The 16,469-nt window shown below is 41.0% G+C and overlaps 1 protein-coding gene across 5 annotated transcripts in view; it reads right to left on the bottom strand.

The window, feature by feature from the left end:
* Positions 1–5,374: 5,374 nt before the first annotated feature.
* The window catches only part of PTPN11 (protein tyrosine phosphatase non-receptor type 11), a 68,453-nt gene continuing 57,358 nt past the window's right edge, over positions 5,375–16,469 (bottom strand). For all 5 annotated transcript variants that reach the window (XM_081546326.1, XM_081546321.1, XM_081546324.1 and 2 more), the window contains exons 14-16: positions 12,462–12,574; positions 10,438–10,540; positions 5,375–9,503 (exon numbers count right to left, since the gene is read on the bottom strand). In XM_081546326.1, the coding sequence (XP_081402452.1) occupies positions 10,471–10,540; positions 12,462–12,574 (183 nt within the window). In that variant the 3' untranslated portion in view covers positions 5,375–9,503; positions 10,438–10,470. The remainder of the gene's footprint in view (positions 9,504–10,437; positions 10,541–12,461; positions 12,575–16,469) is intronic.

Genomic DNA, 16,469 nt, shown 5'->3' with positions numbered 1-16,469 from the left:
ATCCATAACTACTGAGCTACCCAGGCACCATGCTAGGCACAGGTACATGGTGGTGAGCAAAACAGACAGGGGAGAGTACCTGCTTTGCCAGGGGAGGGTACCTTTCAGTTTTTGAAATCATCTCTGATAGGCTTTCCATAGCTGCTTTATTTTCCATCTTTTATTAAGCCTGTGTGTGTCTCCTTTCCCTAAATGGGGCATCAAGTCTTTTTAAGACAGGGGTCAAGATGGATATTTGTTTTGTATCCCTCACAGTACCTAGCCCACGGGTCACCGTACTCATTACAAAGGGGTTGAATGGATGCATGAATGCATACTGCTTGGTGATTTTGAATCTGACAGAAAACCTGAAGAAATTCTAAACTCACTAGCCAGGATAATTAAGACTGGTCTCACATGGTAGCTGGTAGAGAGCTTCAGCATCCTGGCAATGCCAAGAATGCCTTCCTTCATCCTGAGGAAGGAAAAAACTGAGAATGACAATCACAGCAAGGCCCAAACCAAAATGCACAGACAGGTATATTCCATATGCACCTAAAGAGCATCTACAGAAATTGATTGGTGACTCAGTAATTCCAAACAAGTCAGCCAGTCAGAGAGAATTGAATATCTTTAATCCTAAACTGAAAACAGGACAGATCCAGAACTGAAAAGGGGGGAAAAAAAGGCAAGTGACATAAAGAATTCACAGAAAGGGATATACAAAGCATTTGAAAAGATGCTTGAGAGAAGCAGATTTAGTTACATTGAACCATCACTGTTCACCTATCAGAGGGATGAGGGCTCAGGTTTGACCACAAGGTAAAGCTATGAGGGGAAAGAGGCTGGTCGGGCTATAACTAGTGTCAGCCACACTGGGGGACATTTCAACATTCTACACCCAAGGAACAAATGTAAACTCTTGGAACCAGCACTTTGTTGTTGTTCTTGTCTCTCAGTAGTGTCCACCTCTTTGCAAACCCATAGACTGCAGCACACCAGGCTTCCCTGTCCTTCACCATCTCCCGGAGCTTACTCACTCATGTCCATTGAGTCAGTGATACCATCCAACCATCTCATCCTCTGTCATTCCCTTCTCCTCCTGCCTTCAATCTTTTCCAGCATCAGGGTCTTTTCCAACGAGTCAGCTCTTCCTATCAGATGGCCAAAGTACTGGAGCTTCAGCTTCAGCATCAGTCCTTCTGATGAATAGTCAGGACTGACTTCCTTTAGGATGGACTGGTTTGATCTCCTTACAGTACAAGGGACTCTCAAGAGTCTTTTCCAACACCATATCCAAGTAACAAATGTAAACTCTTGGAACCGGCACTTACAGTGGGACATATGTTCAAAGTTGCTCTCAGTCCTTGAGGATAATGAGAAACACTGTTCACAGGAGACAGGTGTGAAGAGATTTCCCACTGTATGCTCTTTTGACTGATGCTGAAACTGAAGCTCCAATACTTTGGCCATCTGATGAAAAGAGCCGACTCATTGGAAAAGCCCCTGATGCTGGCAAAGATTGAGGGCAGGAGGAGAAGAAGGTGATAGAGGATAAGATGGTTAGATGGCATCACTGACTCAGTGGACATGAGTTTGAGCAAACTCCAGGAGACAGTGAAGGGCAGGGAAGCCTGGCATGTTGCAGTCCATGGGGTCGCAAAGAGTCAGACACGACAGCAAATGAACAACACAAAATGCTCTTTTGAATATTTTACACTTTGTTCTAAGTGAATTTATTATGTATTCAAAAACAAACACAATTTTTTAAGCCTAAGGGAGGGAAATTTTTAAAAAACAGACATATTGGTTAATGGGTCCAGAATTTCCATGGTGATGATACAGTTCTGGAAATATCTGTATTTGTGGTTAATATTGCACAATAATGTGAATTCCTCATACCATATACTTAAAAGTGGTATAAACGTTTAATTTTGTGTTATTCATATTTTACAGTAAAAAAAAATTTTTTTAAGAAACTAAAGACAAACACACAAGAACTCATGAATCATGAGATCGCATTCAAATACCATTACTTGGGAATTCCCTGGTGGCCAGATGGTTGATGGCATCATCATGGACCAGTGGACATGAATTTGAGCACACTTCGGGAGACAGTGAAGGACAGGGAAGCCTGGTGTGCTGCAGTCCATGGGGTCACAAAGAGTCAGACACGACTGAGCGACTGAATGACAACCAGTGGCTAGGATTCTGAGCTTTCACTGCCAAGGGGCCAGGTTGGACCTCTGATTGGGGAACTAGATCCCAGAAGGCGCAGAGCCAAAAAAAAAAACATACCAGCACTTGGAAAATACATTCTGCCAAGCTGTTTAAGCTCAGAGGCCTAGATTACATGCGTTCTCTAGGGTAGTCCTGAATTAATAAATAAAGGAACATTTATTAATTGTAAAACTAAATTGCAGTGTAACTCTGTGAATTTATATGAAAACATTTACAATGTAGGAAAAAAAATCCTTCGCCTTAGGACATGAACTTGATTTTTCCCTTGAAAAATGTGGTCTCAACAGTGATTACATTCAGAATGAAATGGCTCATTTCAAACCATAGTTATACTCTAAGCTATACTAGGAAGTCCGAACAAAACTAGCCTAGATTATCCAAATAGTGACTTTATATTTCACTAACAACGGGATGGTTAAAAATGTGGTGAACAGGATGCATGGATAGAAGATAAAGACACTGATAAAATATGTACTATGTTTTGCTGCAGAATGTATCCAGAAGAGTCCCAGAACTGCCACTGGTACAGATTATGACAAACAGAATTATTCTTTGTTCAAAGATGAATAGAAAAGAAGAGTTGAAAGAGAAGAAAGGAAATAGCTATTTGCCTTGCATGTTCATTTCTAGAAAGAGAAGCAAAGAAACTGACCTTAACTGAACACACAAGAAAATGAAAGGACAGTTTTCCTATTTCTCTATATACACGCGCGCACGCACACACACACACACACACTTCCCCTCTTTCTCTGTACATACACACACACACACAGAGGCTCCCCCATGGTCAAGAATAAACTTAAGGGGCCCCCAACACTGAATTCTAACTACCCTATAATTTACTCCTCTATGTAACCATTCAGTTAATACCCTTAGGTCTTATCAGGTAGAGACAAGTCTGAGTAACATGTGAAATTTTTTGTCCATAAAAAGTTTGTAAGACTCTTTCTTATAAACTCTTGCTTTAGTAGCTGTGTTTTATATCAGGATGGAGATTTAAATCATCTAACCTCAAATGACAAGACTATCAGCTCACTAGTAACTGTGGCTATTGATAAAACAGCAAATCACTCTTTTTGGCTCAAATTCAGGGTTTGGAAGTTCACTTAATTCCTAGGGGGGAAAAACGGCACCTGCAATAAAACCATTTACTCCAGGTCACCATCCTTTTTTTTTTTCAACTGCTTCTTGTATGGGCTTCCCTGGTAGCTCAGCTGGTGAAGAATCAGTCAAAGCAAATGGGTGGGTACAAAAGCATGCACATGATCCAATAACTAGGTACCTTCTTCAAAAGCTTTTCATTTACAAGATGATCAAGACTGGTAGGCTACAGCTCAGTCCATGGGGTCGAAAACAGTCGGACACAACTAAGTAACTAACACAACGACAACAAACTAAATAAACCCTTAGCGCTCCATTCACAATTAATTTGTTATGGGGATTCCTGCTTTCCCCTTTAATCTACACATTTTCGTAGGGACTTTTCTTACATGTAGGAACTATAGAACTAGAAAGTTCTTTCATGACAAGTCAAAGATATTGCCATTGCCATCTAATGTACAGAAATTCCTTGGTGGCTCAGACGGTAAAGAATCCACCTACAATGCAGGAGACCTGGGTTTGATCCCTGGGTCGTAAAGATCCTTTGGAGAAGGAAATGGCAACTCACTCCAGTATTCTTGCCTGGAAAATTCTATGGACAGAGGAGGCTGGCGGGCTACAATCCAAGGGCTTGCAAAGAGTCAGACACGAACGAGCAACTAACATCCAATGTACAACTCAGGATCTCAGGCAGGCTGAAGGGGAACAAGTTTCCAGGCCATCAGTGTATACCTTTTCTGAAACCCCAGAGGGTACACACCAAAGTTGTTGTTGTTCAGTCACTATACACCAAAGTACCACGGTATGGAAACCCAGCAGAGTGCCTCCTCTTGTGAAAATTTCCTTGAGAGATACTCTCAGTCCCTCTTCACAGCTCTCATACCATTTGAAATTCATTGTCTAATTCCCATTTTTCCTGCTTGTCTTACTGTCCTGCATCTTCAGTAGTGCTTATCCCAAGTACAGCTAACTGCTTTTCTTCTATTTTTTTTGCTGCACCATGCGGCTTGTGGGATTTTTTATTTTTGACCACACCCCACAGCCTGTGGGACCCTAGTTCCCTGACCAGGGGTCAAACTCAAGCCCCTTGCATTGGTAGGTGGAGTCTTAACCACTGGACTGCCAGGGAAGTCCTTTGTGGGATTTTAGTTCCTCTACCACAATCAGGACCAGGCATTGAACCCGGGCCCTTGGCATTGAGAGCACTGGCCCACCAGGGAATCCCCAGTTAACTACCTTCTGACTTGTACCAGGCCTAGCTCCCGTGTTAGAGCATCACCACTGTGACGATGGCCACCACATCTGTTCTGCTCACTGCTCAGTCCCAGTGACGTAACACAGACAAGACACAGCACTCGGCATTTTGCAGGGGTTCTGTATTTCTTGAATGGATACATGACCAAACCAGCTGCATCTAAATACAGGCAACTCAGCTGAGACCAAGAGGAGGGCAACAGTATTTTACAAAAGTGTAAGTAAGTAAATAATACAGATCATTCCTTAGATTTATAATACAGAAGGAATACCTGTTTTGTTATTTACAAAAAAGGATTTCTTTCTGTGTAGCAATGTCAGAAGCAGCAAATGGCCCTGTTGGTATGAGGTATGAGACCTAAAGCTACTCATAAAGGGAGAGCTGACATCCTATGCCACGTGATTTACTCCTCCTGCAAGCCTCCTTTATCATATCTTTACTTCAGAGTCCCACTCAACACTATTTACATTCAGTTCTATATATTTTCTGTATATATTACACAGACATATTTTTTATTCGCTACTTACTCATAAGTTCTTTCGAATAAAATTGCCTTTGTGTCTCCCAGAGCTACTCAATAAGTAGGTACTGAGTAAGTGCTTGAGGAACTGATTCATTCATTCTATATTCCAAGTTCCCTTCTAGGTAAGAGCTGCTAAATGTCAGCATCTGGCCAGTAGAGAGGTTCAGGGACATATAAACCCAGTTTTTCCTGGACTTTTTTTTTCAATTTTTTTGGAGTATAGTTGCTTTGCAATGTTGTTTCTGGACATTTTTGATGAAGTAAATGACAAATACTGTAATATAAGAAAATGGTTTTATTCCTAATTTTTAGTTCCCATACAGTTTACAAATACACTTTTACTCTGATAATGCAGCTTTGCAACTAGCAAAGCAGTTAAACTAACACCCATAAATACAGGGTGGGGAGACAATTAACAGCCACTAACATTCCTCTACATAAACTATTCTTTTAATGTCATTTTTTTAAAACAATTGCAAATAGACTACGTAATATAATACGTGGGCAAAAAGGCAATTAACTGAATCTCTTGAAACACTAAATGTATAATAAACAGTGCATATTATCAACATTTACATGATTCACATCAAAATGATGACATCCTAAAACGTATTCCTTTTAAAGGATAGATTTATCAATAAAATATTACATATCTTTTAATACTCTGGTACAATACTTCATATACTGCAGGAAAATTAACTGTAGGTCTAGTTATCAACTTAATAAAGGATCCTTTTCCATTAGCTTTTATTAATAAAAGAATCACAATTAGGTCATAAATAAACAGGCAAATTATTAATTACATGATTTGAGGTTTAGGATGAAAACTTGTAAAAATTAGTTTGATATACAGCAAAGTTATACAACACACTAAAACCAACTGTTTAATATTTTTGCCTTGTGTGAACTGCCCGTAATGAAAAAGGAACAAACTTTTTAAGGATGGAAGATAAAATAAACTATATTTTGGAACTTACTTTTCAAGAGGAAGAGGAAAAAAGATTTTAAAGAAATTAAGGGCTAATATAGATCCTAATAAAGGCATAGTGAAATCAAGGAGGCCATGTGCTTGCTATATAAAACTTTATTCCTCCAACAACATACAGAAAACAAAAACTGCACTGGGTTTGTACTTATGTCTACAGCCTAAATTTCCCTTACGGATTAATAAGCTACAACAAAGCACTTCACAATTGCATACCTTTTTCCACATTCCTCTGCACTAGAAAGAACCCAGGACATTATATTAGTTCTTAAAAACCCCAGTAAACCCTTAATAACCCCTTAATAACACCTAAAAATAATCTTGATGACTTTCTTGGCTGTTCCAAAACAACTGGGCTTTGTAAAGGATGCACAAACACCAAGAAAATCATACATGTACTTTCTCATCCCTGTTTAGCCACATTTAAAAAGTCACTGAGTCACTGATTTCAAAGGGAGAGATGACCAGAATTTTCAGGGGGCCACACACTGAATACAAGGTGTCTTTTTGCATTTTTTTTCCTTTTTAAAAAAGTTATTAAGACTCTGAAATTTGGCTTCTTTTTAAAAAACCCCAATACCACGTGCCAGGTAATTTCTTCACCCCAAATATAAAATCCTATGCTTATAATTTTAAAATACTTAGCCAGCTACGGGATATTGTGCAAATTTAATGTCTACCAGCAACCCGGAAGCAGACTGCAGACTTGTAGCTATCACACCTATTTCCCAGGTAACCTGATTCAACTACTACTGACTGCTCTGGCCCCAGGCCCTCTGACTTCCTCAGAAACCACCTCTTCAGAACTTCCATTTTCACTGTATTTTTTTTCTACCTGCACCTTGAGCCCCGCCCCACCCACCCCCACCCATCTTCACAGTCCCTCCACCTGAATTCATCCCATGTAACCTTACCCAAGAACCTACAATCACCTTTACCAAACACATGGCAAACCTTAGCACCCTAGGGACTATTACAATCTTGACTTGGCATCAGTTTATAGCACATGATAGTTTGCTGACTTTATGGAGGGAAATCTAAATGAAATCAATGTCCCATTACAAATAAAGCTGGCCAAGATCAGGTGGTTTCCAAGTGCAAAAACAACTGATCTTAAGCTACAGGCAGAGACGTTAATGCAGCAGATATATTGTACAATCAAACCCTTGTATGCTGGTGAAAGACCTTGCCCCCAAAGTCCACAGTCAAAAATTTACCGCAAAAATGAGAACTGTTCAATGTGACAATGTAATAAAAAACAACAGGATGCAAGATCCTTGTTGCAAATACTTAACTGGAATCTCTTTCCTTACAGGTTTGACAAGAAGACAGTAGTCACTTACATTCCTCTTATAAGGTAATTACCTTCAGATCAGACCTGTGTTCTGAAGCACTGAAGGTACTGCTTCAATGCCGAAGTTCAATGGCTAGGCGGGATGGGAGATGGGGTAGGGGGGAAATCAATGTACATTTTTTTTTCCAATGTACATTTTTGTCTTCTGAAAATGGCAGCCAGGCTCTCCCCAAACAACCTCAGGATCTTAAAGGAGTAATATAAGAATTATATTAATAATAGTTCCTTCCTTTTCCTCAGGAAGGAACTACTACCAGGGTTGGATCTAGTCCTTCCTTTTCAGGAGACAAAGCAAGAAGAATTCGATGAAGGAGCCCATGACTTAACAGCAAAGTTGCCATGGCATTTTATTATCTTTACCATGTCCACCAATGACGCTTTAATTGAAATACACTCATTGAATGATGATTCAACACACAGGGCAAAGAGGGATGTCTTTGGAGAAGGCACTTCAGGTAGGACGTTAGCAAATCTTACTGCTCAGTTAAAACAAAAGTGAGCTACTGCTAATTCAGTCACATTAGTGGCCTCAGGAAGACTGCTCCTCCTCACTCAGCCGACGGCAAGCATGGGTGCGGGTTACGACTAAAACCAGGGGCGTGAAATAAGCACCCCATACACCTCTCTCTGTAGGAGCTAGGGCAGTGAGCTGGTTCTGCTTTCAAATGCTCTGCCCTCACAAATACATCCATCCTTAAGAGGTGCCCAAAGTGATGGTTCAGAAAATATGCTAAGAGCCAGCAGAAGTGGTTCGGGAAGCTTGCTGAAGGTCCTGTTTCTGCCCGACTCCCAACTTAAACCAGCTATCATAACCAGCTTCAGCTTCCCAAGGTTGCTAGTGGCTCCTACTTTTGCTTTTTTTTTTTTTTTAGCTGTTTTTCCATGGCACTGGTCCTTACTGTTATGCTGGGGGCCTCCAAGGAAGCTTACCTCCAGTTCACGCCCTCATGCAGTCCCCTCTTCCCAAATTGGGGCTGGGCCTGGACCTGGCTTTAATCAACACAGGTCAGTAGAAATGATGCGGTGACAGTTCTGGGTTGAAGTCTTCAGTGCACGGCTGCTACTACTTTTTACCCTTGGGGCCTCAGAGCTGCCATGAATGTGGTCCAGCTACCCTGCTGGCAAACAAGAGACCTAAGGACCACACGCAGACAGAGAAGCCAAGCCATCCTGCCCACCACCTGAGTGACACCAGCAAGACAAGGAGAGGAACCACTCAGCTGAGCCCAGCCCAGTTTGAAGAAGGTGAGGAAAAGCAAGCTGTTGTTTTAAGCCACTCAGTTTTGAGATGGTTTGTCAGCAACAAATGATAACCAAAAACTGGTTATCCGAAGATGCATTTTTTTTTCCCAAACACAAGACAATTACTCAAATGAAAAGATGGCAAATGTTTTCCCACCACAATGTTTTCAATCAACAGGCTGAATGGTAATTGGTCAATTGCTAAGAAGAAAGCATGCCTTTTATCCTAAGTTCCCATGATCTTTCCCCTCCTTGATTTTTTAATGTCAATGCAAAGGTAGAGAGTCTGGGGCACTGGCTTAATTATTCTTGAGCCAAAATAAGAGGTCATCAAAATGAATTATCCACTACTGGATAGGTGATGATAAATAAAACTGTTCTCTCTTCTATAGGATGTTGTTACTTAATTTTTCCAAATCATTTTTCCTCTTACAAGTGCCCTAGCATCCCCCACAAAGAGGGGAGGGGAAACTCAATTTGTTGAGGTTATCAAAAGAAAAAAAAATGCCAATAACTAGAATTCGAGTCATCATCATCTGTAAAATATACAACACAATTTAACTGCTTCTTCAATTTAAAATAAAATTCCATAAAAGATAACACTGTCTACATCACAGAGATGATTTCTTCTTATCTGAGGACATGAGTAACTGTAAATCAGGTATCATTGAGTTAAAATACAGTGGTCTTTAAATGGTTTCAAATTTTGCTTATCAAAAGGTAGCCAACCACAGTGCAAGTCTGCCAAATTCAAGTTCATTCTTCATGTAAGCTTTCTTGCATCTGTTCTTGATCTTTTCAGGGAGAGGGTGAAAGTTCACATCTAGCAAAGAAAGAAATTAGAATTTTTAAGGAGCATATACTGAAAAGTCTGGCAAGGCAGTAAACCATTTTAAAGCAAAGTTAAAGCTTTTAAATATACTACTCATTAGAAATGAGAACTTCATCATGAAATACTAAAAACTGTGAGCTTCTAACTTCTCTTGTGATGGATGGGTTACATCCATCACACACTTGGGTCACTCTCTAAAAAGGCGATTTACAGGGAGATGTACAAGGGAGATAATTCTCAGCATCAGAGCTGGAAGGTGTGGAGTCGAGCCAGTCAGAGAGAGCCCAGGAGGTCCAGTGCCCTGTGTCACACAGGCAGGCAGGCAGGCAGAGACCCGCTAAGGTGAAAACTGAGGCATCCTGACTCCAATCATCCAGGACTGTGTCCCCACACTTCCTAGATCCCTAGAGATCCTCTCCCAGCACAGCCTGGGTTAACCTACTTTACTAAAAATTGCAGGAATGATGACATCTGCTCTTCATCACCAGTTTCAACCATTTCTCAGTAAGTGCTAACCCTGCCCTTAACAGAATTAATTCTGCATTTGATTTCAATATTTAAATGAATCCAAGTTGGAAAAAGAAATACAGGCAAAAGAAAAAGAAGGCTGATTTCTAAAAAGGAGGAGGTTCGCTTTGTTGTAACAGTTACAGATTATCTGCCAGCTCCAAAATGCCACAAATTCACCAGACCCTGATGCTGGGAAAGACTGAAGGTGGGAGGAGAAAGGGGACGATAGAGGATGAGATGGTTGGATGGCATCACCGACTTGATGGAAATGAGTTTGAGTAAGCTCCGGGAGTTGGTGATGGACAGGGAAGCCTGGCGTGCTGCAGTCCATGGGGTCACAAAAAGCTGGACATGACTGAGCGACTAAACTGAATTGATATGAACGATGAACCCAAGACCACTTCCACTGAAATACCTATTTCTGTGCTTGACGTCTTGGCGGGTCTTCTCATCTGAAACTTTTCTGCTGCTGCATCAGGCCCACGTTTTCATAGACTCTAGCATTATCTTCTCTCATTCTGAAAAGGAGAGAAAGAAGAAGACACTAACAAAAACACAAACATACTGTTTAACCTTCTGTGATAGTTATAACCCACCTACTTCATTCTCTGGGACTGAGTATGGCACAGATATAGCCCTTGCCCCCAGGAGCTGACATTCTAGGAGGGGATTTGAGACAGAAACACATCAAAATTATTGTGAACAGCCTTGAGTCCCATGCTCTCAAGGGTTTGGCACAAGGAGAGTTGTTTCCCAGGAGGGTGGAGTGAGGGAGGCCCATATAACGAGGTCCTGAGTTAGACCGTGAAGGAAGCTGGGGCGTGTGCACAGAGAAAAAAATGGTATTCACTGCGAGGAGAGGATCTGATGGCCAGAGCTCCATGAAGGCAAATGTAGGAATGGTCAGGCAGTGACTCTAGATCCATTCAGTCCCCAATCCAGTTACGTAAAGACGAACATGAAGCTGATTGGTGGTTTAGGGCCCCTGGTGGGCAGGGAAGCATCCGAGTCCACACTCTATGGTAACCAGAACCGTCCAGGAGGACAAGGGAACCAGCAGCAGCGGGCTGGCCAGAGAGGAACAAGCTGAGACAAGCAGCAAGGGCTGGGGTCTCCTGGATCTGCACCCTATGAGGGGGATGATGGAGAAGGCCGAGAACCTGTCAGTCACAAGGAGGCCACTGGTAACAGGGGAGTCGTCAGAGCTAATTCTGTTGAGCCAACACATGGGGAAAGCTTTTTGGCAAGAAATCGGAGCCCTGATGTGCTGGTTCCACTGCAGATCACAATTCAAAGTATCAACTTTCCCCATTGGCCCACTGGGAAAGAAAAAAGCAGCCAGAAGGAAGAGGGAGCTTGGCGGAAAGCGTACTTTTGCTGCATCATTTCATCTCGATGTTAAATAGAAAGCAAATGTAAACACGAACCTCATATATGTTATCCAAAACGTTTATATAGAGTATTAAAGCCAGCAGGGGTTTAAAAATCCACATCAGAAGCAAACAGACATAAGACTCGCAGGGGAAAATAAAAAGTAAATGTTATACCAGAGAGTGACTTCAGGATATACAGAAAAATCATAACTTATAATTGCTATTCACATCATTGATTTAACAAATATTTTCCTATCACATGTTTTAGTTTAAAAAAGGAGTTGGCAAAGTTTTTCTGTACAGAACCAGACCAAAGATTACGTAGTCTCTGTGGGCCATATGCGGTCTCTGCCATGTATTATTCTTTTTTTTTTTTAATAATCTTTCGAAAACCATCCATCAGCTGTACGAAAACAGGCTGTGGCCCAGATTTGGCCTGGGGGCTGCAGTTTGCTAACCCCTGGTTTAAATAACCACAGTGGATTTCTGCTGACTGTAGAAAATTAGACCACGACTGTGTGGACCACTGTGTGCTTAGCTTCAGTCAAGCCCAACTTTTTGTGACCCGATGACTGTTGCCTGCCAGTCTCCTCTGTCCATGGGATTGTCCAAGCAAGAATACTGGAGTGAACTGCCATTCCCTTCTCCACAGGATCTTCTCGACCTAGGGATCAAACCTGGGTCTCCTACACTGTAGCAGATTCTTTACCGCCTGAGCCACCAGGGACCATTAGACCATTATTTTATGTAGCAAAGAATCTTGACTCATCAAAAGGAGTGTTACCTACCTCTGCAACAATCCTCCACCCCATTGAAATAAAAATAAAATTTTTTCTTGGAGAACCAGCACTTGATATATTTATAATCCCCTAGGCTCCTAGCCAGTGTAGCAAGCAGCCTTCAGTTTAGGTGAATTACAATTTAGCTTAGCTAGCCACACTCACCAACCAGTTAGGCAACAATAATGTGCACCAAGGAAAGGCGTGTACTGCACAGATGAGTCATTTTTTAAGCTTTTCTAAAGGATTATGTTTAGGTAAAAAGAATTTCCTTCATTTCTACTTACTCTGCACAGGATGGTGTTGGAGTACAAGGTGGCAGGGGACTCTGATCTCCACTTGCCTGGTCCGTCAGGGAATACTTAATATTTGTGTATTCGTGTCCTTTCCTCTTGCTTTTCTGAAAAGCAAAGGTTGCATATATGAAGTCCTATGACTTGTTTGAAGGAATGAAGAAGTTAAAAAGGCATTTCACAAGAAAGAAAAAAGGAGAGAGAGAGACAGAGCTGGACAGATAGATAAGTTGAACCCTGAATACTGGTAATGTCAGTAACCAGTGGTTACTGACAGGGTTAATGTCATAACCCTGGTAATACTGGCCAAATGTCAGGGAATTCACCTCCTCCATGTAAATTCATCCTACAGGTGAAAGGGACTTTTGAACCATACAATTCAAAAGCAGAATCATGCATTAACAACTTACTGTATTAAACGAAATGTACCTGCTTCTGAGCTAAAAGAGAATTCACACTTTCTTTGCCACATCAGCATCTAATCATTTCATAGTTCACTTGCAACACATTTAATGATTTTCAAGTAAACAGGTGGGAAAAGAGTTCCAGAAATAAATGCACTCCAAGTAGAAACGGCCCACGGGTACAAAAGATGTCAGCACTCTTATCAGGATCATACATTTTATCACATCGTCCCCATCCCACCCCTACACCTGAAAAAAACCCTAGCACATTTAATACTTTATTTTCAGCCTAATGATAAACTCTGGAGGCAAAAAAGGCAAATAAAATCAGTAGAATGCAATCTCATCTCAGATACAGAATGAACTGCATTCGGTAGGACTCCTGGTTAGATGATTTATCACTCTTTCCTCCTAAATTCACCCAGAAACAACCAATTCCAAAAATCTAACCCATAAAGTTCTCATCATTATACAATGCTGCTTTCATTTCAGGATTATTCAAGAAACAGCAAATATTAGAAAGGGTATCCATATCAGATACTGACATACAGCAGTGACTTTCGTTCACTGCTGGTGGGAGGGTAAACTATGCCATCACTTTGGTGCACAATTCGTCAGAACAGATAGTACTAACACTACTTACTATCTGGTAATGATGAAAAGGCACACATGTACTACAACTTTAAACATTTTCTTCTTCAGAAGCTCATGCACACAAGCCTAGAAGAGCTGACAAAGATGTCCAGTGACATGCTATTTCCAACAACGTTCACCAAGAGAACAAATGAATGTGATGTATTCATATCACAAAATAAGAGGAAATGTACGTATGTATGTGTGCACACCAAAACAGATTTCATACACAATGTTAGGTGCAAAAACACAAATGGCAAAATAATGAAACAGAACAATAGTATGATATCACCTTGCTGAACGTTCTAAGGGAATTTCATTACGCTGCTTCTGCGTATTTTTTTAAAATGTCTTTTTAATACTGTAAATGGAAGTTAACAAAAGAAATCAACTTCCAAGTAAACAGCAGAGTGTGAGATCAGAATATAAAGACCGGAGAATTTTCTCAGTCTTGCTCATTTGCATTTCCCCTAGATTCCCACCTCTGTTTCTGCATTTCCTCCTTCCAATGCTGCCTTGGTTACTCTTCTTCCTTTCCCCTGCTCTCCACCCCTGCCATTTTCTTTTTTTCCATTTATCCCTCTGTAGCACAGTCTTTTACTCCCAAAGGTCCTTAATACTTCATATTAATAATTTTGGAAATGCCTGGATTTCAGAATAATTAATTATGCTGAATGGATTTTGTTCTTTTGCTTAGTCTAAAAATCACGTGGGTGTAATATTTTTAAGTCTGCCACTGAAACCTACTAAATTAAAGTACTTCTTACTCTAGCCCCAAATCAAGTAGCAAGTTCCTACACTGAATCAAACAGTACGATGAAGGAAACAACATACCACAAAATCTAATTTATTTCTTTTTATTAGTGGATTTTTTAAAAATTTATTTTTTGCCCCACTGTGCCATGCGGGATCTTAGTTCCCTGACTAGGGAATCAAGGCTGTAACCCTCCTGTTGGGACCATGGAGTCTTAACAACTGGGACCACCAGGGTAGTCCCCACAAAATCTAATTTTAAAAAACAAATATAATCTAAGCCTACACATTTTTCTTTTAAATCCAAAGGTTCATATACCAAATAGCTAATGCGCCAACACATAATGGCACCGAAAAGTACTGGCTGAGTGGACGAATGCACACACTCATTCGAGTACTCTCGGGATGGGATTACCGGGGACGTCCAATTTCTATAGTCTACATTCTGTAATACTTAAGTGATTCTACCTCCCCTACGCCCCAACCAGTAATGCCGAAGAAGCTGAAGTTGAATGATTCTATGAAGACCTACAAGACCTTTTAGAACTAACACCCAAAAAAGATGTCCTTTTCATTATAGGGGACTGGAATGCAAAAGTAGGAAGTCAAGAAACACCTGGTGTAACAGGCAAGTTTGGCCTTGGAGTACAGAATGAAGCAGGGCAAAGGCTAATAGAGTTTTGCCACGAGAACGCACTGGTAATAGCAAACACCCTATTCCAACAACACAAGAGAAGACTCTACACGTGGCTGTCACCAGATGGTCAATACCGAAATCAGATTGATTATATTCTTTGCAGCCAAAGATGGAGAAGCTCTATACAGTCAGCAAAAACAAGACCGGGAGCAGACTGTGGCTCGGATCATGAACTGCTCATTGCCAAATTCAGACTTAAATTGAAGAAAGTAGGGAAAACCACTAGACCATTCAGGTATGACCTAGATCAAATCCCTTATGAGTATACCGTGGAAGTGACAAATAGATTTAAGGGACTAGACCTGATAGACAGAGTGCCTGATCAACTATGGACAGAGGTTCACGACATTGTACAGGAGACAGGGATCAAGAAAATCCCTATGGAAAAGAAATGCAAAAAAAGCAAAATGGCTGTCTGAGAAGGCCTTACAGATAGCTTGGAAGAGAAGAGAAGCGAAAAGCAAAGGAGAAAAGGAAAGATATTCCCATCTGAATGCAGAGTTCCAAAGAATAGCAAGGAGAGATAAGAAAGCCTTCCTCAGCGATTAGTGCAAAGAAATAGAGGAAAACAACAGATTGGGAAAGACTAGAGTTCTCTTCAAGAAAATTAGAGATACAAAGGAACATTTCATGCAAAGATGGGCTTGATAAAGGACAGAAATGGTATGGACCTAACAGAAGCAGAAGATATTAAGAAGAGGTGGCAAGAATACACAGAAGAACTGTACAAAAAAGATCTTCACGACCCAGATAATCACGATGGTGTGATCACTCACCTAGAGCCAGACATCCTGGAATGTGAAGTCAAGTGGGCCTTAGAAAGCATCACTATGAACAAAGCTAGTGGAGGTGATGGAATTCCAGTTGAGCTATTTCAAATCCTCAAAGGTGAGGCTGTGAAAGTGCTGCACTCGATATGCCAGCAAATCTGGAAAACTCAGCAGTGGCCACAGGACTGGAAGAGGTCAGTCTTCGTTCCAATCCCAAAGAAAGGCAATGCCAAAGAATGCTCCAACTACCGCACAATTGCACTCATCTCACATGCTAGTAAAGTAATGCTCAAAATTCTCCAAGCTAGGCTTCAGCAATATGTGAACTGTGAACTTCCAGATGTTCAAGCTGGTTTTAGAAAAGGCAGAGGAACCAGAGAGCAAATTGCCAATATCCGCTGGGTCATCGAAAAAGCAAGAGAGTTCCAGAAAAACATCTATTTCTGCTTTATTGACTATGCCAAAGCCTTTGACTGTGTAGATCACAATAAACTGTGGAAAATTCTGAAAGAGATGGGAATACCAGACCATCTAACCTGTCTCTTGAGAAACCTGTATGCAGGTCAGGAAGCAACAGTTAGAACTGGACATGGAACAACAGACTGGTTCCAAATAGGCAAAGGAGTCCGTCAAGGCTGTATATTGTCACCCTGCTTATTTAACTTCTATGCAGAGTACATCATGAGAAACGCTGGGCTGGAAGAAACACAAGCTGGAATCAAGATTGCCGGGAGAAATATCAATA

This window comes from Giraffa tippelskirchi, chromosome 11, assembly GCF_054371585.1.
Source record: "Giraffa tippelskirchi isolate mGirTip1 chromosome 11, T2T-mGirTip1v1.2.pri, whole genome shotgun sequence".
Classification (NCBI taxonomy): domain Eukaryota; kingdom Metazoa; phylum Chordata; class Mammalia; order Artiodactyla; family Giraffidae; genus Giraffa; species Giraffa tippelskirchi.
This window is presented reverse-complemented; position numbering and strand designations above follow the sequence as displayed.